At 36.0% G+C, this 25,837-nt stretch overlaps 1 protein-coding gene across 2 annotated transcripts in view; it reads left to right on the forward strand.

Annotated features, from left to right (window-relative positions):
- The window catches only part of TTL (tubulin tyrosine ligase), a 41,398-nt gene that overhangs the window by 1,932 nt on the left and 13,629 nt on the right, over positions 1-25,837 (forward strand). For both annotated transcript variants that reach the window (XM_074287695.1, XM_074287696.1), the window contains exons 2-5: positions 12,570-12,648; positions 15,824-16,065; positions 20,186-20,321; positions 22,397-22,666. In XM_074287695.1, the coding sequence (XP_074143796.1) occupies positions 12,570-12,648; positions 15,824-16,065; positions 20,186-20,321; positions 22,397-22,666 (727 nt within the window). The remainder of the gene's footprint in view (positions 1-12,569; positions 12,649-15,823; positions 16,066-20,185; positions 20,322-22,396; positions 22,667-25,837) is intronic.

The raw sequence follows: 25,837 nt of genomic DNA on the forward strand, positions 1-25,837 counted from the left end.
TATTCTTTTGATGTTCATAGTTTTTGTACTATCATAAAGTAAGGTACTGCCATATAAGGAAAAAAATAATTTCAAGGATGAAAATGGCCCATGTAATAAATAGTTTCAATGTGTTACTTGCATGTATCTTAAGTATGTTACAGGTTCTCTATAAAGAATCATTTTTCTTTGAAAGAAAAAAATGGAGTCTTCAAATTACAAGTTTTTTTTTTTTGAAAATTAATTCAAAGGGAACCTTAGAACCTTTAGAATTTAGAGATCTAAGTGAAAAAGCTCTTACAAGTAGACTTTCAGGCCAAGTTCCCAAGAATTCAGATAACACTCTTACTGCAAAACTTCTTCCAATTTGGCTCAACTTCTAAGAGACAAATGAAAGTGAGTTTGTTTTTAAATGCTACAAGATGACTTTGTTAGCCTGATTACCAACATTTTGCTTTTGAAGAGAATGTATGTTGTCATAGATGGTTATTAACACAGTTTTATTTAGATTTTTTTTTAAGGAGAGGACTAGTAAATGAGGAGATTCTTTGTTTCAATTACTACCTGTCCTTAATCACTAAATGGGTATGGCCTCAGTCAAACTGAGATCACTTGAAAACCTTAGCTTAAAAGGGCCAAGGTCCCAGGCCATCGCCTGTTATCCTAATCTATATCTTGCCACTGAACCCAGATAGCTCTGATGGGGAAAGTGAGGCAGGTGACCCTGCACAACTCTCCCTTACTGAACTCCAATTCACTTGCATCACCTCCCTGATGTCATGGTCATCTTCAAGAATGAAAGATAAAACAAGTACTAACAGAATTTTGAGAAGTAGAATGACCATGTATTTAATATTTGATGGGAGTGACAAATCTAAGCCAGATGTCATTTAAAGGGGTCTACACTGAGTAGGAAGGATGTTGTACTTCTTTACTTAGCTTATGTCTTTTCTATATTATCAGTATTTCTGTGAGATGAGGTAGGAAGCAAGTAATTTCATTTTGTCTTGTAGAACCATATCCACTTTCTTTGCTTAGATATGCTCTAGTCTGTTTTGTGTTTTCTCTTGCACACTGGATAAAAAGGTATGGAGTTGCATAGATGTATTTTCAGTTTAGAAACCTAGCCGACTTAAGTAATAGCAATTACCATGCCTAAAGCAAAAGCAAAATCCTTTTATCAAATCCCTCAGCCTCAGAAAACATTGGCAGGGATGGAAAAGATGGAAGCCTCAGAAAACATTGGCAGGGATGGAAAAGATGGAACAAGACATTTGATTCATCTTCCACTGTCTTAGAAGCTCACATCAAAAATTTACCCAGAACAACTTTAAGTGAATGAATGAAGCATTTATTAGACATTTATTATGTGCAAAATATTGTGCTAAGTGCAGGGATACAAATAAAGAAGTAAGATGATCTCTGATCTCAAGGAGCTCACATTCCAGTTGGGAGAACAAAACATATGGAAGGTTTCAGCTGTAAGTAGATGGAAATGACCCCTGGTCCTTAGGGTGCAACAGCAAATGTAGCAATTAATGTCATTTCCACTGATACAAACATTAAGTGATTACACAGGAAATTTTTTATTAATTTAAGCCAAAACATTTTTCAGTATGCCTATCCAGATGTATGGCATAAAGAAACAGAAAGTTCATTTGTATATGATAACTTAGATTTTTCCACCTTCTCAAAAAATTTTCAACTTAAAATATACTTATTGATACTTGGAGGCTCCCAGATTTTTGCATCTTATTTTGCTTACTTTAATGCTGAAGAGACAGCATGACCGTACCAGATTTAGAATCAATAAAAACCAAGTTCAAATCCTGCCTCTGAAAATTACTAGCTATGTAATTCTGGACAAATCACTTAACCTCTATGTATCCAAGGCAGCTCATTAAGTCGTAGATTATATGGTAATTCCTTCTGCTGATGAAATCATAGAATCTTTATTTATTCTCCTAGTATTCAATTCTAGTGATGCTAATACTTCCTGTCTTCTTAAGGAATATAAGTCCAGCAGAAGTAATATTACAGATGGACTGGAGGAGGAGAGTAGAGTGGAGGCAGGAAGATCTGTTAGGAGGCTACTGAAGTAGTTCATGTGGGTAGAAATGAAGGCCTATCTTAGGATGGTAACAGTAGGAGTAGAGAGAAGGCTATGGCAGCATGCTATAGTAGATAGAACATTGGGTTTGAGTCAGAACATCTTGTTTTGAATCCATGCCTGCCATTATTTGCATGACTTTGGGGGAGTCATTTAATATTTCTATGCATCAGTTCATCTGTAAAATGAAGGTGTTAGACAAGATAACTTCTAAGGTCACAGGTAATTCTAAATTTGCCTACAACTATGAGAATCTTTGAGGGGCTATTTAGGTATCTACATAGTTAACACTGATATAGCCATAAAGAAGGTTATTTTTCTTTATAGAAACTGAGAGGCTCTCAGGATAGTTTTGCATGACCCAGAGGAAGTGGTTCTGAAGTTGGGAAGTTAATGTTTTTAATTCAGGTCCTTTAAACCCACATAAAGCTCCTCTTAGAAGAAACTGAAATGAAAAGTAACTCTTCTAAGTTAGAGCTTCTTATTAGCTCTTTCAGTATCCCCACTGGGGCTTGGATGACCTCATGTCTGCTAAAGATAAACAGGATGTAATTAGATAAGTTGTTGGTGGGAAACAAGAAAAAATTTTATATCAAATTAGAGAAGTAACTGGATTTAGGTCTGGCTTCACTTTCCAGTCATTATTAAATCTCCATTGGGTTCATAGCACTGGATAGAAGCAGCAGAGATTTGTGGACAACAACCAAGTTAGAACCTGGGGACCCAGATTAGGACCCTGGAAGTGCTCTTTATTTCACTTCAACAAACATTTATTAAGCATGTAGTGTACACAAGGTCCTTACTGGGTCCTAAGAATACAAAGACAGATGGAAAATAGATCCTGTCCTCAGGGAGGTTAGAGTCTAGCTGTGTGACCTTGAGGACAAGACTTCTGATTCTTATGGGTATCATCACTGTTGCCCCAACTCCTTAGAAGGTGTTAATTGCTGAGTGAAATAAATTGCAAAACACTTTGTAAATCATGAGCACATTGTACACATATACACAATTGCTACTGTTACAGGAGAAAAAGCATGACTGAATTTGGAGGGAAAAAAAAGATATTTTCTCAAAGGCTTTATCACGCTTAGAGACAAAATTAAAATGTGTATACATTGAGTCCAACAAGATGATATGACTGTTGGTCCAGTAAGATATATAACTCAAATTCATTTTATTTTGAAACAATAATTGACACTTCAATTATTGTAACTGAATTCAAGAATTTATTTCACAGAATTTGAGAATTTCTGAGTTAGAATGGGTTTCAACAGCTATCTAGCTCAACCCATAGCTTGAAGATTTTCAGTGAAGGGGAATCTATTTTCTAAGACAGTCCATTCTACTTTGGGATAATTCTGATTAAGATATTTTCCTGCATATCAAGCCTAAGTTTTCCTCTTTTCAAATTCCATCTATTACTCTTGGTTCTGATTCCTCTTTTACATGTTATTGAGTCATCTCAATTATATCTAACTCCCTTTGTGATCCTGCTAGTGTTTTCTTGGCAAATACTGGAATGATTTGCCATTTATTTCTCCAACCTATTTTATAGATGAGGAAACTGAGGCAAGCAAGATTGAGTGATTTTCCCAGCTAATGTGTCTGAATTCAGATTTGAACTAATAAAGATGAGTGTTCTTGACTCCTGGCCTGGCATTGTATACAGTGTACCACCTAACTGCCTCTTTCACATGAGTCTTTCAGATACTTGAAAACATATATTATGACCCCCTTCGCCAGACATCTTTTCTCTAAAAGTGCCTGTTAGTCCCTTCTTAAGAAATTGAACTAATATGCATTTACCCCTTGTGCAAGTGGCTCAGAAATATAACATATTTATTAAACAAATAACAGTTGCTAATTCTCTGATAAGCAAATTGGACTTATACTTTACAATGCCAGTTAAACTTTTTGGAGCACACACTAAGCTGATAGCAATGAAGGTAAAAGAATTAGCTAGCACTTTAGGTTACCACTGAAATTGAGGGACCAAGGACAGCATGATATGGAGCAATATAAGGAAAGTATAAGAACATAAACAACAGAAAGAACTGAAATCTGAACATCAGCAATACTATGAATCTAATTTCTGAAGCTCACCCAAGACAGGTGGAGAAAAGGATCAAGAAAGACTTTGTATAAAAGGTAAACTTGTAGAGAAATCAGAGAGAACTAGGAAAAGATTGTGGTTAATGGGGAAAGAATAACTCATAGATGTTAGAAATTCAACAAGCAAAGATCTTACTAGTAATATATCTAAAGCCCCATTTTCTCATCTATAAACTGAAGGGGTTAATTGAATTCTCTTGTTCCTTCCATTTTAAAAAAAACTTTGATCCAACAATACTATTAACAGGTGGTGTTTTTTTTTTCTTTTTTGAGATGACTTTTAAAAGATATTATCTTAAATTAGAATATTTCACATTTATATTGTGCTTTTAGGTTTCCAAAGTACTTTATAGACATCTTCATTTGATCCTCACAATAGCAATCTAAAGCAGATGCTCCTATTCTCCTCTTTTTAGCAATGTGGAAGCTAAGTCTAAGTGACTTTTCAAGATAGAGCACCAACCCTGAAGTCAGGAGGACCTGAGTTCAAATGTGTTCTCAGACATTTAACACTTCCTACCTGTGTGACCTTGGGCAAGTAAGGGAGGAAGGGAATACATATCTCTAGAGTACCTACCATGTACTAAGTGTTTTTTACAAATATTATCTCATTTGATCTTTACAACAACCTTCTAAGGTAGATGCTATTATTATTATTCTCATTTTACAGTTGAGAAAACTGAGGCAAACAGAAGTTAAATGATTTACCCAAAGTCATATAGTAAGTATGAGGCTGGATTTGAACTTAGGTTTTCCTGACTCCAGACCCAGAACTCTTATCTACTGACCTACCAATTGCCTCACAGGCCAGTGAAAGAAAGGTTGCAATCATTAGACAATCTCCTTACTATTTCTTATCAAAATCAAAGGATAATTTAAGATATCATCATAGGAACTGTCCAATCCCTCTGACTTTGAAGGTAATTCTGCTTGGGGATAGAATTATTCTAATTGCTTCATTCATAGGACTATGTTTAGTACCAGAGTAGACTGCAGAAGGCATCTAATCCAACCCTTTCCTGGCCTTTTGAGGTGATTTGTCCAAGGTCCAATAAATAGAGCTTAGATTTGGAGTCTTCCCCAGCACTGCAGCAAATGGGAATTTACAGAGAGGAGGAGGATGAAGAAATAGTCACTTTTTGAAAAGCTTTGTGCCCCAAAGGTTTAAGCATGATCTATACTACAGTGACCTGAACAAAGTAATCATTCCAGTGACCTGAACAAAATAATCATTCCTGCAGTCCTGTCCTGGCCTGAGGACAAGAAAGAAGCCTGTTAACGATAGAACATATTGGTTAATAACTCCTGTTGCTTAACATAAAACGTGTGTAGTTTAGCAGTTAATAGCCTTGTGGTGCTTTGCCATGTGCTCTATCTTGCAAATCACACTGCTCCCTTGGCTCATGGGAAATGACCCGACTGTTCATCTGACAGGTGTCCAATGTACCAGATCCCTGTGGCCAGCTAGAGGACCAACTGCAGAATTCCTAGACTTAAAGCAGACCATAGCCAGTTGGGAGTCTGGAAGTGATTCAGGCTTAAAAGATCCCATTAATTTTCTACCTCCCAGTTGGCTTGGCATTCCAATAACAGTTAGGGATTTTGGAGGTGAAACTTAAAGAGGTGTGAAGAAAACAGTTCTGTAATGTAAATTTGGCCTGCAGGCTGGTGTTTTCCAGCAGCAAATGCATGAATGTATGACAGCTTGATAACAAACTAATTCATCAGTGTCATAATTAACTCAATGTTCTAAAAGCCAGTTTTTGTTTTTGTCTAATTGTCAACGTAGTGGAAAAGAGCCTGACCTAGGAGTGTGATCTTGGGTGTGCTAGTCTTGGCTTTATTAAATCACTTTGTGACTCACTAGTCACTTCCTGTCTATACCTGTTTCCTCATTTGTAAAATGAGAAGATTAGAATAGATGACCCCCTAAACTCTCATCTAGCCCTAAAACTTGAATGAACTAGAACTTGGCAATCCTTACATTTCATGCAAATATCTACATGATACTCATGTGTTCAGTCAATCAGCAGACATTTATTGACTACTTACTTTAAGCCAGAGATTGTCCTAGGATCTGAGAATACAAATATAAAATCCTTTCTGTTATACAGCAAGAAAAAGATTACTATATATCACTTTGTATGTGGGGCATGTACTTTGATTCTCAGTATAATCCCCAAGAGATAGTGTCACTATTGCGCTTCAAAATCCTTTAATAAAGTAATGTTTCATCTCGAGGACCTTCTCTTCACTTCTCCTTCCACCAACCCTTCCCTGTTCTTTTTCACAAATATAATGGCCACCTCGTTCTTGGTCTAACTTTAAGAGTTAAAATCCAGGAGTATAAATATTTAGCATGCTATGTAATATTTTTTTTTCTTTGCTGTAATAAAGGTATCACCTTTGATGCCTCACTCTTATTCCACACATCCAGTCTTTTGCCACATTTTGTTTTTGGTTTTTTTAATGTTGACGACAACTGTTGTATATGTTAACTTATCTCCATTCACTCAGCCAGCATTCTAGTTCCAGCTTTCATTTTCTCTTATCTAGAACATTACTATTATAACCATTCTGATCTCCCTGCTTCAATTGTCTCCACATTTCAATTTATCCTCAGCTAACTTGCCTGAATGATTTTCCTAAAAGTGGGTCCTACTGTGTCATTCTTCTACTCAATAAAACTGCTGTGGTTCCCTCATGCTTCTGGAATCAAATGCAGACTCTTCTAGTTTGACACTCTTAGTCCATCCGGAGCTGCCCCAACACTGCCTCTCCAGTATATTGTATGTCACTTCTTTTAAAACATTCTATATTTCATCCAAACTGGCTGCCTTGTTGTTCCTCCCACAACATGCTATCTTCCATTTCCATGTCTGCTACATGCCTAGATTTCATTCTCTGTTTCTACCTATTCGAATTTCTAACTTCTTTCACAGCTCAGCTCAAGAACATCTCCTATATGAAGCTTTTCTTGATTCTTGAACCTAGCTATTAATTCCTTCCCCCAAAAAATAATTGTACCTTTTATAGATTCCTACATACATATATGCGTATGTGTGCATATACATGTGTCCCTACACTAGATTATAAACTCATTGAAATCATGGAGTGCTTGACTTTTGTTTTTGTATACCCAGCACATCTATCATATCCTACCAACACCTACTAGGTGCTTAATAAATGCTTGATTGTTTATACTCAGTTTTGCTGTTGTGTTGAACTGGGAGAAGTTACATTCATATAGCTATTTCTAGGTTCTGTTCTTCATCTTAATGTCCCCTTTATCTTCCTAGCTTCAAGTATCATGCATGCCAGCAATCTTCTCTTGCATGTACTAGAAGATGATAATGTGCTGTAAACCTGGCATTTCTAGTTCAAGGTGTTGAATGACATTTTGGTTAAGGGCTTTGCAGCCTAAGAGAGCTAGAACTGCAAAGAAGATTACAAGATTGTTTGCTCTGAACTCTACATTTGGCAGAGATCCAAGGATGCTAAATACAGGAGAGACAGAGTAGTTCCTCCAAGGTCCCAGAGATCTTGTGGCTTGGATCTGGGATTCAATTCAATCTGCATCTAAATCCAAGGCTACACAATGCTGATTCACCAATAGGTTAAGAATCCTTGTCAGCATAGTAGCATATCTGCTATGTACGTAGAACTTTTAGCACCCACTGCATCCGGGGCCATCTCCAGTTATACTGATCTACATCTAGATACTGGAACTAAATGACTGGAGGAGAACAGAAAGCTGGTGACTTTGCTCTTCACTTCAATCCCAATCCAGTTCACTTTCATGTCATTGTATCACCTCCCTGATGTTATGATCTTCTTCAAGAATAAAAGAAAAACAAACACAACATAGAGGTAGAAAAAGCCCTGGATTTAGAATCTAAGATCTTGGATTGAATCCTGGTTCCATTACTACCTGTGTGGTTTAGGCAAGTCTTTTCACCTGAGGGAGGGGGAAGGAAGGAGGGAGGGAGAGAGGGAACTCAATTTCCTTCTCTATAAAATATAGAGCTTGGTGTGGATGATGTTCCTAGAGTTTGATTTTTTTTCTTTTATAGGACAATATATATTTTTATCTTAAAGTCTTATAGATTGGGAAGGAGGCCATGAACTTGTTTATTTTAATATTTTGAAAACTATTTCAATAGAATTAGTTTTATAATCTTATATTTTTATATTACATATTTTTTATTTTTGTGGAGGCAACTGGGGTTAAGTGACTTGTCCAGGATCACACAGGTAGGAAATATTAAGTGGCTGAGGTTGGATTTGAACTCAGGTCCTCCTGATTTCAGAGCCAGCACTCTGTCCACTGTGCCATCTAGCTGCTTCTATATTATGTATCTTTAAAAAAACATCTTTCTGATAATGGGAGCCATGGGCTTCACCAGGATACCAAAAGGCTCTATGACACCAAAAGGATTAAGAATTCCTGTCATCCCTCATTTTACAGAGAAGGGAACTGAGCTCTAGAGAAATGTAAGTAACTTAGCAAGGACACATTTAGTATCCATCAGAGCCATGATTCAACCCTAAGTCCTCTGATCCCAGAGTCCAGCTTCCTTTCTACCATATCAGACTACCTCTCATTTTGTATAGATGTGGACCATATATCCACATGTCTATGATATGTCACAGCTAAAGATGTTGCTGTTGAGTTATAGCCCCTGAAGATGTAGTTTTTTCTAATACTGCCTAGCCTTTTACAATTTCCAAATGCTTTCAAAGACATTATCTTACCTAGTCATACTCCTTATACATAGTAAATAACTGCTGGATAGATTACTCTGTAGTAAGCACTATGCCTTCTTTAAGCCTTAAAGCAAGATTTCTTAAACTTTTTCCACTCTGAACCCCTTTTCACCTGAGAATTTTTATGCGACACCAGGTATATAGGTATGTAAAACAGGTATATTAATCAAACACTTACTGAGAAGCCATAATTTCACAAGCCCAACATTCAGTGATATAACCATATGAGGTCACAAGCCACAGTTTAAAAGGCTTTGCCCTAAAGTACTGAAACACCTTTTTTCCTGTTGGGAGAAGACCACCTACAGCTTACTTTCCTGTCTTAATATTTCTCAAGTGTATAGTTCTACCACTTGGAGAAAAATTTCCAATTGAGACAAAACACTGTGGATCAGAGCAAATTGAAACTAAACTGGTTTTTGGTTTTGGTTTTTTTTTTTTAATTGTGTAGTAAAGGAGGAAATTTGGATATTTGGGTACTGGGAAGGGAATAGGAATTTAATAACCTAAAATGATGTCACAGAAATGAATACTTCCGCTTTCAGAAGTTTGAAAAAAACAGAAGACATCTTAATAGGAAATAGTCTTTTTGAAAAACATGTACAAAGTAATTACCTTCTTAGAGGGGAAGGGATTAAGGAAATCAATTTAAATGTTTAGATAAAAACTTTTTAAAAGGCCTGGTAGAATAGCCAACAAGGCTAATGCAATCTTAGGCTGTATTAAGAAAAGAAAAATTGCCTGAGAATAAAGAGGTACTATAACTGTTGTCCTTTGCCTCAGTCAGGTCACATCTAAAGTATCTAGCTGAATAATGAGCAGCACATTTTAAGAAGGACATTGATAAACTGGATGGATAGTCAAATCGAAGGCCATTCAAATAGCATAGGACCTTGAATCTATGACCACTTATGAGATTTTGTCGCTGGGATTCTTTGTCACAGATCATGAGAGAGACTGATGTCCTTTCAAATTCTGAAATTCTCCTTTTCTGTGAATCTTCTTATTTCTATCTACCATATAATTCTTTCCCTTTTTCTTCCCTTCTCTGATAATCTCCTTCCCTTGGTTTTAAATGAAACATAAAAGGAAGAGAATTTGTTGATGAAATTTAGGGGCTCAGCCCAGTAAAATCTCAAATCTATAGATAAGGGGTTTTTAGGCAGGAAAATAGTCACGGCAAATACTGATGACTCTTTACCCTCTAGCTGAATTTAATAACATGTTTTCATTAGGACTTAAATAATATCTTCCAATTCCCCTCCTTATGTCGTTCAGTTTAACAACTGGGAGCTGAAGCCTGATTATGATTTGTATGAATTTTTCAACATACACAATACATTATATTGTAAAATATAAATGTATCCTGGGAAAAGAGGGCTGAAGCTGGAGTCAGGTTCAACTCATGGCCCCGTTTGGGAAATTTATGCCTCTCTGAACTCCTGTATGGTGCTTTCCACTAAGCCACAGCCTCCCTTTTGCAACCTGCCCTTTTGCTTATAGTGAAATACATGATTGGAGAAAACAAACAAAAATTAGCTAGTTGATTTAAATGCCTTCCGGGCAATTTCTATTTAATGGAAAATCCTGAGAGCAAGTAAGCCCCTACTGGGATAAGATAGTGAATTTTAACACTTGGTTGTGTATGCTACTCTTTTAAACTGCTCTAGCTATCATCTATCTCTCCTGTCTTCAATCTATAAAATAAGTTATTTCTTGCTGCCTAAAAACAAATTTTTATCTCCCTATTCTTTAAAAGCAAACCAAAAATGTTTGATTTCACTTTTCCTAAGTTTCTCCTCTCTTAATAACTAAGCTCTTTGAGGTGTCTCCACTTTCTTCTCATTCACTTCTAATGGCACTCTGGCTTCCAGCCTAATCATTCAGTAGAAACTTCACTTTCCAAAGTTAACAGGATGCTCTTAACTGAAAAATCTAATGGCCTTTTCTCAATCCTGATCCTGAGGTCTCCGAGGCATTTCATTTGTTGATCACATCTAGATATTCTGTCCTCTGCAGGTTTTTGAGACTCTGCTTGTTACTATTTCTCCTCTTTCCTGACTTAGCACTCTTCAGTCTCCTCTGTTAATTCTTAGTACATGTTATGGCTATTAACCATGAGCATTCCTCAATATTATATATCCTGAACCTCTTCTCTTTTCTCTCTATATCAAAAACCTTTAACTTGTATTTATGTCAAGGACCACTTTGGTGGTCTGGAGAAGTTTATGACCCCTTCTTAAGTGCATAAAATTTTAAAAAATAGATTACAAAAGGAACTAATTACATTAAAATTAAGTTCCTGGAACTTAGATTAAAAACCTTTTCTCTAGAGTGTTTTACTTTCATAGTCTCATCAGCTCCCATTAAGTTCTCATCTTGACGAAAATAATTCCCAGAATTAGATGGCTCTGCTGAGCTATATTTACATATCTCCACCTGCCTGTTGGGCATCTCAAACTGGATATCTCATAAGTATATCATTCTTAGCATATCCAAAACTGAACTCACTCTCTTTCTCAGAACTTCTCCCACCACCATTTTTGAACATCTCTAGTATTTTCATCCCCCTGCCATCACCCAGAGGTGTCAGCCTCTATACTAGTGCTTTTTAAATTTTTTCCACTTATAAGCCCTTTTTACCTGAGAAATTTTTACATGACCTCAGGTATATAGGTACACAAAGTAGGTATACATATGAAACATTTACTGATAAATCATAATTTCACAACCTCCACATTTAGCTTTGAGACCCCATATAGAGTCACAAACCACAGTTTAAGAAGCTGAGCTCCTCACCTCACTCTCCACATCTTTCTAATCCATTGTCCAATCTTTTTCTACTTTTATAACTCTTATTTATATCCCCTTCTTCATACTCATATAGCCACAATATAGCTCAGGCCTATATTACCTCTTATCTGAACAATTGCCTTTTTTACTGGTTTCTGCTCCAGTTTACCATCACTCAGCCATCAGGGTGATTTTTCTAAATAGTAAGTTTAACCATCTCTGTACCATTGCCTTGTCTCTCCCGCCATGTATATATATGTTTTTCTCTCTGTTCTCTCCTTCCATTTGTCTCCCTTTTCTCCCTCTTCCTTTCCTTCTCCCTCCCCCTCTCTTCTCCTCCTTGCCTGGAATGCTCCACTCTTTCATTTCCCTGTCTTTCTTTAAGATTAAATTCAAATCCTACCTGTTCTAGGAATTCTTTCCCAATCACACATCCTCCCTGCCCAGCTGCTAATACCTTTCCCCTTTTAGATACTTCTGTCTACACTGCATATCTTTTACAGATTCCTAGTTATTTACATGTTGTCCCCCTATTAGAATATAAGCTGAGGAAAAGGACTGTTTTTGTATTCTTTGAAGCCCCATCAGTACCTACCACATAGTACATGCTTAATAAATATTAACTGTTAGTTCTCAAATAAGGAAAGCATAAATTAGTTAGAGTATATCATAGATATCCTTTTCTGTGTAATATTATTGAATAACGATGGTACAGTTGTTTCTCTTGGTGTTCTGTTGCCCAACCTTTTTCCCTCGCATCTTACTCAAACATTAAAATAATGCCTTAACTGCCTGTTTTCCTTTATAGGTCATGAACCTGGTCTTACACAGTTGGTGAATTATTACAGAGGAGCTGATAAACTTTGTCGAAAAGCTTCTTTAGTTAAGTAAGTGTAATTAAACTTTTGTTTATTTTTTTAACTGCATTTTTCCATTTTGAAAAGTCTTTTAAAAAAAAGAAATAGAAGAAAGTTTGCTTTATGCTTATTTGGTAACATATTAGAACTCTTATGACAGCTGGGGGTATGGTATAAATTGTCTTTGTAACTTCTATGGTATACTATCAGATTGCTCAGCAAAAAGATCATATCACTTTAGAATTCCATTATGAATAAATATTAGTGAATTTACAAGGCAGCCAGGTGGCACAATGGAAAAAGCACTGGATCATAAGATGACCTGAATACAAATCTGGCCTCAGATATCTACTAGCTGTGTAACCCTGGGCAAATAACTTAACTCTGTTTGCCTCAGTATCCTTTTTTGTAAAATGATCTAGAAAACGAAATGACAAATCATTCCAGTATCTTTGCAAAGAAAACCCCAAATGGGATCACAAAGAGTTAGACAAGACTTAAAAAAATTAAACAATCACCTAGAGAACACAATTAGCTCAAAGTAAAAGTATTTCCTGAGATGATATCTCAAGAAAATTAGCTACAAAATTTTCCCTCCCTCTAGTAGATGCCGTGGCCAATGGATGGGAGTAGGGTGGGAGGGATGTAGGGTATGAGTTGAGAAATCCCTTTTCTCTGCCAAGAGGCAAAGAAATTCCCTCTGTGAAGCTGGGTTCTTCCTCCATAACTGGCTCTCTTATTGACTGCCAATGCTCATAGTCTTCAGAACTGTCTTCTGCCTCTCTTCTCTTTCTTGAGAATTGTCTGATTTTCTGAAGAGCCACCTGAGGGGTAGCTGAGGTCTCACCCAGCCAGTGGTTTGGCTTCCCTCAAATTCCACCAAGCTTGACTGAAACCATTCTTCCCACCTTCTAAAGGGGCAGCATGTGCAAGCCCTTTAGCCTTCATTTAATAATTTGAGATCAGTGTTAACTGCCTCTTATATTCTGTAATTTCATCAGCTGTCTGAAGTTATGTCAATTGCTCAGGTGTCCTCTGATCAACAACTGCCCCCTGTCCTCCTCTAACTATTTAAAAAAAAAAAAAAAGTCTGGTTCCTTTACCCCTCTCCCCAGTGTGAGGCTAAGAAGAATGGATTGTAGCATGGAATTTACATGTGACTGAGAATTAATAGGTATACAGTGTTTTTTCCTTTGATCTCTAAGAAGATTAGCTCTGAGTCTTCAATCTGCTTTGCAGTGTTACTGAGCTCCTTCATTTATACTAACCTGGCTCAGTAAATCAAATATAGTAAGGAGCCAATAAATATTTGTTGATTTGATGTCAGAATACATCATGAATCAACCAACAAGCAATTCTTCATCATCCACAATGTTCCAGGTAGTGTCCATGATGCTAGGGATACAAAGACAAAAAAATGAAGTAATTTCTGCTTATGTGGAGTTTATGATCCATTGATGAAAATGGCAGCTAGATGATATGATGGATAGAGCACTGAACTTGGAGTCAGGAAGACTCATCTTCATGAGTTCAAATCTGGCTTCAGACACTAACTTGCTGTGTGACCCTTGGCAAGTCACTTAACATTGCTTGCCTCAGTTTCCTTATTTGGAAGGAAATGATAAAGCAGTCCAGTATCTTTGCCAAGAAAACCCCAAAATGGGGTCATGAAGAACCTGATATGACTGAATAATAAAATAAATTTATATAGTACTTTAAGATTTACAGCATGGGGCAGCTAGGTGGCGCAGTGGATAGAGCACCAGCCTTGAATTCAGGAGGACCCGAGTTCAAATCTGGTGTCAGACACTTAATACTTCGTAGCTGTGGGATCCTGGGCAAGTCACTTAACTCCAGCCTCAAAAAAAAAAAAAAAAAAAAAGATTTACAGCATGCTTTACATCTTTCAACATTTAATCCTCATAACAACACTCCAAAATGGAACACTTAACAGCTCCCAAGGTCACCCAGCTCATATCTGAGCCAGAATTTGAACTCCAAGTTCAACTCCAAGTTTAACACTCTAACCATTGTTCTAATTAGTTGTTTTTATCTACATTCATAAGTAAATGGGAAAATATAAAAAATAAGTATAGATTATTTGGAAGGGTGGGGGAGACATGTACAGCCAAGGGAATGAGAAAAAGCCTCAAAGGTGGTTGCTTGTGCTGAGTTTGAGGGAAGCTAAGGAACACTAAGAAGAAAAGGTAAACCTTGCAGACAAAGGGGGGGGATATGTTGATCAAGGATGGTGAAGTGATTGATGGTGTTTCTGTTTGTGAGTCCAATTTGAATTGAATGTAGGAAGTGTGTGAAGGGAAGCAATGTGTCATCAGCTTGGAGAGGTATTGGAACCAGATAATGATGGACATTAAAAACCAAATAGAGAAGTTTTCATTTTGTCTCAAAGGCAATAGGAAAGCACTAGAGCTTTTTTTCTTTAAAGGGAGTGGCACAATCAGACCTATGCTTTAAGAATATGATTTTAGCAGCTGGGAGTGACACAATCAAACCTATACTTTAAGAATATATTTTAGCAGCTATGTGGAGGATATATTAAAGAGTGTAAAGGCTTGAAACAAGGAGGCTAATTAGAAGGCTGTTGCAGTAACCAAGTTTTTTACCATAATGACTGGGGTCCTTTCTCCAATTAGAGATGTTTTCTTTTTCTTTAGAAACTGAGAATAGCTCTACACTAACAGAGAGAATAGGAAAATTGAAAAATGAATAATTCAGTCTCTTCTACCACTACTGCTGCTGCTTCTCCCCTCCCCCATAAATTATCCCCCCTTAAAAAAATATTGACTTGAAAAGTTGTACATTGAAGATAGTAGGACATATTTCTAGTTCTTTGTATAAAGTTATTTTGGACCAAGTGCCATGCCAGAATGGGCTGGAGCATGCTTTTAACATTCCATTTGGCAAATGGACTCAGGCCTCCAGGTATATCATATTTCCCTCATGTAAAGGCCCAAGGACAAGAGCTAGTCCAGAAAAGAGTCCAATCTTTGGCTACTCCATTCCTCTTGTGACTTCCTGTCATCTGGCTTTATTAAAGAGTGATCAGAATATTAGATTACACTTTCTGGAACTTTCTCCTACCTCCCACTCATCTCCCAGAAAATATTCCTTGGAATTAAAAAAAAAAAAAAAAAAAAAAAAAAAAAAAAAAAAGGCAATTGATCCATCTGTTGTTATCCATTAGGTTAATCAAGACAAGTCCTGAATTGACAGAATCGTGCACATGGTTCCCGGAATCCTATGTGATTTATCCGACTAATCTCAAGACTCCTGTGGCCCCAGCATCACCCTCGCAGAATGGAATTCGCCATTTGATAAACAATTCAAGGACAGATGAAAGGGAAGTCTTCCTTGCTTCCTATAACAGGAGAAAAGAGGGTGGGGAGGGCAATGTATGGATAGCCAAATCCTCCGCAGGTGCCAAAGGTTAGTCCCATGGCCATGGTTATACTCAAAAGAATGTTTTTCCTCCTCTGTTTTACCACTGGTGATAATGATTTTGATGAGTCTGAAGGTGATACTTCGTTGTTTCAATGATAGCTTTTTGCTTTTCTAAAAATATGATGCACTGGATCATCTTAGCCTGATTCCATCTGTCTCCAAGACCTATTATGAAATAATGAGAGTTTTGAATGAACCAGTAGTAGAACTTACATCATTTCTGATAGCAAAAAAGTTTTCTGTCCATGAGATCAAAGTGGAATTGCTGAGTCCAGTGTCTGCAAATAAATGATGTCACGCTGAACATTATGGCAATCTTAACAATTCCAACTTTTCTTTGGAAACTGGTACAAAAAAGTAGCTATTTATAAGCATCCCTATATTATATATCTGCCAAATCCCCAAGGCCCTGCTACACCAGTAATGTTTAAAGGAGAGAAACTGAACATAATCTACCTTTTGAGCTATTTGGAATCAGCACAGTTCCTATCTGTAATTTTTATTTCTTCCACTTAAATAACAAAAAAGGAGACATTAAATAAATATTTGTGGGTTTTAAAGAAACTACTTCTTAAGCTTGAACTTATTAATATCAGCATAGTTTAAGGACTGTGGGAAAAGTGATCCATGAACTTATTCTGAAAAAAGGTTTTATGTGTCTAATCTCAGCCATGTGTCCATCATGTAGCATGTGAATGTATGATCCTAAAAATTAGAAAACTTAGGTTCTTTTAGATCTGGCTCCAACACTGACAAATTATATGATTTGTGGTAGGTTATTTTGTGGCACTGCTTATTTCAAAGGGACTTCAGAGATCATCCAAGGTAGTCCCTACCTAAATTATGCCTCCCATAGTGATTGATAAGGCCTCTGCACCGTGATTACTAACTTTTCCCCCTTTATTTTCCTCATTCCTAAATAGCACCTTATATTCTGGAGTCAAGATGACTTTGGATCCTAATTCTGTCATCTAGGATATTAGCTGGCTAAATTTCCCCATTTCACATTATTTGAAAATTTAAAAGTTAGGCTATCTGCTTCCTAATCAAGATACAACATTCTATCAATGACAAAACCCTATGACATTTCACTAGCTATCAGCCAACCAATTCTGAACCCAGCTAACTGTACTTTCCTCTAGTCTATATCCCTCTAGATTGTCCATATGGCCAAACTAGAGGTCTAAGTTTCCTCATCTGTTAAATGAGGTGACAGAAATCAATCCGGTGAAACTTTCTTTGAGCCCTAATATTTCTATGATTCAGGGTTGGGATTCAGAACACCCAGTTTTGAATCTTAGCTCTGTAATTTATTTTCTGTGTGACCATTGACCTCCAAATCCAGTGCACTTTCCACTCTACCATCTGTGTGAGATGGGTGGGATGCAAGACGCCTTTCCCAATCCAATTAATTAATCAGAGACATCATCAGGTACAAAAAGAAAGCATTTATTCAATCCCTGCAGGGAGAGGCCCAGACACACACCCAGGAGCCATCCCAACTCTGCCCTCCTGGAACCTAACCTTGTCTAGGGTTTAAAAGCAAAAGACTCGAGCCTTCTCATTGGATAGACTAACAGGATGTAACCATCCTTGATCAATGATCATTAATGCTGGCTGCCTCCCACAGATCATGTCACTCTCTGCATCTCCAAGTTCAAAGTCCATTCTTCCAAAAAACAAATGACCTCTCAAAGTCCCAGTTCTGAAAACAGGGATCATGTGACAGTACTGAGAAATACTTCCTCCAATTAGTCCCATTGACATATAACCCCGGGAAAGTCACCAAATTATAGAATCTGAGATTTGGAAGGGATCTCAGGTTATGTTGTCAAACTCATGCCTGAACAGTAGTCTTCTCTATGACATTCTCTAAAAGTTGTCATCTAGTATTTACCTGAAAACCTTTGGTTAAGAGGAACTCACTACCTTCTAAAGGGCCCTATTCTGTTTTTGGACAAATCTAATTAGCAGTATATCAAATTAGCAAAAAAGATTATAAGGGACCTCTGGAGGCATTTAGTTTCAACTGTACCTGACCCTCTCTCCCTCCTGAGGCAATACATTCCAATCATGGATCACTCTAAATTGTTTTAGAAAAAAAAAGTTTCACTTTATATCAGGCTTACACTTAACCTTGGGCCTTCCTACTTCATTTTACAGATGAAGAAATTTGAAACTCAGTAAGATTATATGGCTCCATTACTGCTTCAGATCCAAATATAATAAACCCAATTCTCTATTCCACATTAAAAATCCTTCAGATACATGAAGCTTGTTCTTCTGTCCACTCTGTATTTTTTTTTCTGCAGGTAAAACATCTCCAGTTCCTTCAGCTTATCCTCCTCTAGTCTCCCTCTCCCTCCCTTATCCTAACTGCCCTGGAGCTGCTGGGATCTTTAGAATGTTTCCCAAATTGAACACTGATCACATCATTCCAGATGGCTTTGATCAGAGCTAAGTATAGTAGAACAGGCACAATTCTCATTCTGAACACTATACGCTTCTTGATTCGGCCTAAATCACATTAGGTTTTATAGCTGCTATGTCATATTGTTGATTCAAATTGAATTTATTGTCCATAAAAAACCCCAAATGATTTTGAATTGAACTGATTCATATAATGGGGGAAAAGGTTTGAGTCTGGGGGTTTTATATCTATTTTATCAACTCCCAAATGAGGGACTTGGATGAAGTGATCTCTCAGGTTCCTTCAAGATGTTACATTCTAAAATTCTATGAGCCAGTATTCACATAGTGGGAAAAGCCCTGAATTTAAAATCAGGAGACCGAGGCTTAAATCCCATTATCTCATAGAGAAGCCTTGAAAAGATGAGACTAAATGGAGTTTTACTAGATTCAACCTATGACTTCAGCCTTTATAGATCTCTTTCATTACTGACTTTGGTATCCACCATTATACTATCCCAGGTTTGTGTCATTTATAAACCTGATAGGCATACCTCATATGATTTCATCCAAGTTACCCAGTTTCTTCATGTATAAATGAAACTCATTCTTTTATCTTGTTACTTCATTGGATTCTTAAGAGAGGTGATGAGAATGTGAATTATTTAAAGCACTGAATAAATGTAAAATATTACTAATAAGATAAAGAATCCAAAACCAGATGAGAGAATTGAGGAAATTTTGTGCTCTTCTAAATAAAACCATTGTACATTTGTGAACTAAAAAAAATAATCTTTATGGCTAATAATAATGATGATGATGATGATGATAATATCTAACATGTACATAGCACTTTAATAACTGAGGCAAATAGAGATTAAATGACTTCCTGGAGTCACACAGGATGGATTCGAACTCAGGTCTAACTCTAGGCCTGGCATTCTATCCACTGTGCCATTTAGTTGAAGAGCATGAAAATACTCTAATAATCTGTCTTTGTAAAGAAAAAGGAAAGCACTAAATTTTGAAGATATATAAAATGATAACATTTTTAACTAGTGCTTTAAGGTTTATAAACCCCTTTCTTCAAAGAAGTGAAACAACTTGCTCTGAGACTGAATTCATTCGAGATATGAGAGCAAGAGGTGCATATATTTGTGCAATTTTTCTATCTTCCTGGAGATGTTAGTTAATATCTATAGGAGAATAGGACCTCAGTAGATACTTAGAATTAAGGAATTTATAGGATGGCAGCCATCTTATTGTCCTCTGTTAATTATTGAAATTTCATCTGAAAAAAACATTTTTAAACTAGATTTTTATATAAAGTTAAAAATATAAATTTCAAAGTAAACATACCGTTATAGTTTTAATCTGCTGTTTTCCTTAATGCAAGGTATTGATTTAATAACTTATTCATGCTGAAACAGTAGTGAACTCTCATCTCCAAAAGAAAGAACTCCATATTAGATTTATGCTGAGGAGAGCATTTACTGGACAACAGAACTTTAATGATCTTTTAAGGCTCTAACAAATCTGTTCATGGTCAGAGTCTCTCAAATGGAAAGAGGAAGAAAATCATATGTAGGGTATTGGTTTGGTGTTCTCAGAAGGCATTAAGTCCCATTTTGGTTTTGTGTGGGTTTCTCCATCCATTCTATGAACTGAAATGACTTGCTTTCTTTTCCCCTGTTAGGTGAAGGCATTCTTATTTCTTCAGAGGCTACAGAACTGCTGGATTTTATAGATAACCAAGGACAAGTGCATGTGATTCAGAAATACCTTGAAAAGCCTATGCTTTTAGAGCCAGGTCATCGCAAATTTGATATTAGGTAATATTTTAAATGATGCTTCTGGGGTTATTTTCATACTTAAGAAAAAAAATTATGAAAATGATAAGGATGCTCCAAGACATGTTTGTTGAATCCTTTCACATTACAATTCAAAGAACTAGATTATATGCATATAAGGAAATGTTGCATAATGTAGTGGATAGAATGCTGGTAAAGGAGGCCTATGTTCAAGTTCTACCTCTGACATATACTGACTGAATGATCATAGTCAGTCAACCTATAAGCATTTATGAGGTACTTAATCTGTCTTAGGGGCAGGATGGTGGCACAGAGAATAGGGCACTTATATTGGAAATCAATAAGATACATTTCCATGAGTTCAAATTCAATCTCACACAATTACTAGCTATGTGACCCTGGACAAGTCCCCTATTTGCCTCAGTTTACTCATCCATAAAGTGAGCTAAAGAAAGAAATGTCAAACCATTCTAGTATCTTTGACAAAAAAGCAAAAAAAAAAAAAAAAAAAACATGAAATGAGGTCACAAAGAATCAGACATGACTAAAAAAATGACTGAACCAACAATAGTGTGTGCCAGGCACTTTGCCAAGTGCTAAGGATTTGAAGAGAGGCAAAAAACAATTCTTGAAAAGATTTAAGCAGCTCTCTAAGATTATATAAAAGGGACAGAGAAGTTCCTAATATCCTTCAGTGGAAGTTTTCTCAACAATAATTTCCCATAGCACACAAACAAAATTCTATCTTAAAAAAAGTTTTAGTTTTTCCAAAAGAATCAGAATTCTTTGTTTTATTATTGAGGATCTTGTCTACTAAAATTAGGGGATTTATTTTCTTGTAATTTTGAAAAGAAGTTGAGATAGTAGCAAGATTTATACAAAATAAATAAATGTGGAAAGAGGCTATTCCCTACCACAAATAACAACAGTGTCTTATTTCCCTCTAACTCTTTATGAATTTCATGGGGGTGAAATTATTTTTAGAATTTGGTTTATTGACTAGAACCTCATTTATCCTAGCTTTAAGGTAGCCAGGCAAAAGGACTGAGAGAAGAGGAGGGTGTGATGTTCTTTTCTGACCAAAGCAGCCATAAAGTCATTCAAGGACAACATCACACAACAGTGTATATTCTGGGATATCTTTAATACTAGCTCACAGCAGGTATTTCAGTCTTTCTCTGGAGGATGTGTGCTCTAAACAGATTATTACTCACCGACCAGGATTTCAATTATACAAGTCTTGTTGATTATGGAGCACAAAATTTATTTAATGGCTAAGTTGAACTGCTACTGTCTTGAGTTAGTAATTATTTACTGTTTTGCTTAAAGAAGAAATCCAAAGTGCTTTCTTATCTGGGTGTAACAAATCACTTTACTGGGAATTTCTTGAAAGCCTACTGTTTTATGTTTTACGTCCCTGTACAGTATACTTCACTTTGGATTAATAAAAAATTATACTGAGAGAGTCGCCGTCATAAGATAAAGAGCCAAATTTAACTATTTGGTTATTTAGACTATTTAGAATGCATTATCATCCTAATAGAAAAATTTTTCTCCTTAGATGATCATATCATCTCTTTAGTAACTTCCAATGCAGCTAGAATATGGGGCTTCTTTGCCCCAGGAAAGGTTCAAAAATTGTGTGCCCTTTTCCATTGTTGGCTATAAGATTCACTGTAACATGTAGTATAACTCATCACAAATAGCTACATGACAAGGAGAAGGATATTTTCTGGGATTAGAATATACAAATGTATAAAAATCATGAGTAAAAAAGATGTTACCTAGGTAGCTGCTCATTTTTCCCACCCCTGGGTTTAGCTTTTAGCTTTATTCTTTCTTTTCTTGAATCTCATCACCAGGTTAAACCACCTCCAGAATGGTTTTCTATAAGGTATTCTAAATGTGTTACCCATTTGTTCATTATAGTTAAATTCTTAAAGTTGCCAACACAAATATTTTGTAAGAATTTATTTAATTTTTTTGAGTTTAAATCCTTCTAAACTTTATAGCAAATTGTGAAAATAATCACCTGGACATGGTCTTATGATACTAGGTGCTTGGATAGAAAAGTAACTGTTCTCTTTTTTTGGCAGGAGCTGGGTCCTAGTGGATCATCAATATAATATCTACCTCTATAGAGAGGGCGTGCTCCGGACCTCTTCAGAACCATACAATATCACCAATTTCCAAGACAAAACTTGCCATTTGACCAATCACTGCATTCAAAAGGAGTATTCAAAAAACTATGGGAAATATGAAGAAGGGAATGAAATGTTCTTTGAGGAATTCAATCAGTATCTAACAAGTGCTTTGAACATTACACTGGAAAATAGTATCTTATTACAAATCAAACAAATAATAAGGTAATTTGTTTGTACCTTTTTGTTATCTCTAACAATTTCAAGGGGAGGTTTGGTTTTGTTCCCTTACATGGAAAGGAGTACCTGTTACTTACCATTCCCAAAGAATGGAGGCTGCTTCATGGATCAAACTGAGAGGGCAATTGTTATGGTTTCAATAATAATAACTGATAGATGTATATGGAAAATTGAATTTTGCATAAAGTTTCAACTATACTCTCAGTGGTGTCAAATTCAAATCTAAATGGGAGTCATTAACCATAAATATGGATATCTATGGGATACATATTGATATAGAAAGCCTTGTATTACATTATCAATATTTTATTTTGTTTTGATTTAATTTTATATTCCCCAATTACATTTTAATTTGGCTCAAGCTAGATTCTCAATGTCGTGGGGCTTTATGTGTCCTGCAGGCCACACATTTGACACTTCTGACCTACATTATTTCATTTAATCCTCTTAATAGTTCTATGAGGTGGGTACTATAGGTATCAATGGCTTGAGAGGTTATCAGAGCTGTCCATCTCAGCTTGTATAATAAACCTGGGATTTTAATCCAAGTTTCTGTTGACCCTAAATGCAGCACTCCTTTTAAGGGAGAGCCCATGAAATGGTCTTGGCCTTTTTTTTTTTTATGTTGTGTTTTAGGAAAGATGATTGTGAACTAAGAGCCATGATGTATTTATCTTGGAATGATGGATGAATAAATATTGTGAAAAGGAAATAGCATCCCCTTAAACTTGTTTAAAATATGCTTTTTCATGTATAGACTTATTTGATTCTTCTAAACATATGAGCTAATAATAAGGACAGACAGTGGTTTCATTATTTTATTGATGTGAAAACATCCACAAAAAGGCTAAATGACTTCCACCAGACTAATGGTACAGTTAGCACTAGAATTTAGTTCTCCTGATCCCTAGTCAGTCATTGTTGTTGTTTGTTCTTCATTCATCTGGAAGGTGATATCATGACATGCAATTGGATTTGAGTGAGAGAGGGCTGTGCAAAATCACCAGCTTCAATTTCTCCTCTGGAGTCATCTGGGTTCTAGTGGCCAGATATAGATCAGGAAAAGTGGAGATGGCCCTCTTTTAATACTAGTTTATGGTATCTATCATCTAGTCAAATAAGCATCCTTTTGTTGTGTGTATGTGTGTGTGTGTATGTGTATTTACCACATTCTCTCTATGTTAGCATCTTTTGTGTCTCCAGGTAGCAAGCAAACAAATGGAAGTACAAGCCATTGATGCTCATTCCATTTTTACTGGTCACTAGTTGGGCAAAGGGATTTCCTACTTGTCTTTATCCTGAAGGAATGTATGTCTTGCTGAGAGATATGTTTTACTTAAGAGAAGTAAGAAAAAGATGCTTTGGAGGAGGTGACTCAAATTTAAGTTACTTTGTAAGAGAGATTTCACTCAGTACTACTTGATGACAAAGGAAAGGGAGAAAAAAAGTACCTTTCCAAGTGGTGGCAGGATGTGAGAACAATAGAAATCCTATGTGTATCAGTTGCTCACTACTCCGTTGTAGTTTTGCCTTATTCCTGGATCAAATTATTGTCTTATGTCCATTTACGTTTCTTATCATTCACAACAAAGTGGGCTTAATGGAAGATATTCCTCCTAATCCACTGTCTGAGGTTTTAACCAATTGATTATTTTATATTTAGGACTAATTACAAAAAAGAAATTAATTTAATGCCTGGATTTGTTATGGATTCTGTTTTTGACAGGGTCTGCCATTGATTTGATTCTCCTCCCTTACAGGTTAGTTGACTATGAAAAAATCGGTTTACTGAATTCATAAAACTCCCCTAGAGTTCTTCACTTATGGTCCTGTAGTTACTGTGAGCATGAAATATTTCTAGTAAAGTACAAGCAGTTGAGAGAAATGAGAATCATCCTGTATGATCAATATATAGGATGTCCCAAAAGTCTTAGTGCAATTTTAAACCTATAGCTCCAGAATTAAATTTTTGGCAATTTTTCTATATGTATTTTTATTTTTAGTAGTATTTTATTTTTTCCAATTGTGCGTAAAAATGATTTTTAACATTTTTTTATTTTGAGTTTCAAATTTTCTGTGTTTTTAAAAGTTTTATTGATGTCTTTTGGCATCCTGCCATAGCTATTTCACAATACATAGTCCTTCCCAATTGAACCCTCTTATAAAAAAGAAAAACAACCTGATAGAATATACCCCATTCTGTACTAATAATCTCTACCTCTCTCCTGAAAGTAGTGATGTATGTTTTATTATCTATTCTCTGGGACCCAGTGCTAACTTCATTTTATTATTATCCTATTCACTATCTACATTATTCTGCTTCTGCTTATTTTGCTCAGTATTAATTCATGCAAGTATTCTCATATGTTCCTCCAAATTTATCACATTTGTCATTTTCTACAGTCTAATAGTATTCATCTGTCACAATTTGTCCAGCCATTCTCCATTTAATATCCAGTTTTTTTCTACCTTCAAAAGTATAGCTATTAATATTTTGGTATATGTGGATCTTTTCTTTTTTTTTCCTTGGCCTCCGTGGGGATATATGCCCAGCATGTAAAGGATTTATGAGTCAAATGATATGATGTTTGATGACTTTTGTTTTATAATTTTCAAATTGTCTTTCAGAATATTCAGATAAATTCATAGCTCCAAAAAAATTGAATTAATATGTCTGCTATTCAACTTTTTCAGTGTTTACTATTTAATGTAGTTTTTAATCACATTTGCCATTTTGAGAATAACAGCATTTTGCTCATGACTCATATTAGCACAGACCAGCAAAATAAGGACTGAAAATGAATTGAATTTATAGGAAATAAAACATTAATACTGATGGTAAAATTGAAAACATGGCCATAGTAGAACAAGATTTCTAACTGTATCAAACCTCTTGAATTTAGAAACACTGTCTCCATATAGTTAAGAAAAAGTTCTTTCCTATAGAAAGAAAAACAAATCTTACATCCCCACCACATCAGCTGAGGTTATGCTTCCCAACTTCCTTTTTTCTCTGTAGATCCTTCTTCCTAGTCTGAAATCCTTTGAATACAGGAATCAAGAGAAAGAAATAAAAATTCTCAGTTTAGTGGACTTAACACAAAGCTAATGTGATCTTGGGCTTCATTTAAACAAGTGTAATATCCAGAACAAGGG

This window comes from Sminthopsis crassicaudata, chromosome 2, assembly GCF_048593235.1.
Source record: "Sminthopsis crassicaudata isolate SCR6 chromosome 2, ASM4859323v1, whole genome shotgun sequence".
NCBI lineage: Eukaryota > Metazoa > Chordata > Mammalia > Dasyuromorphia > Dasyuridae > Sminthopsis > Sminthopsis crassicaudata.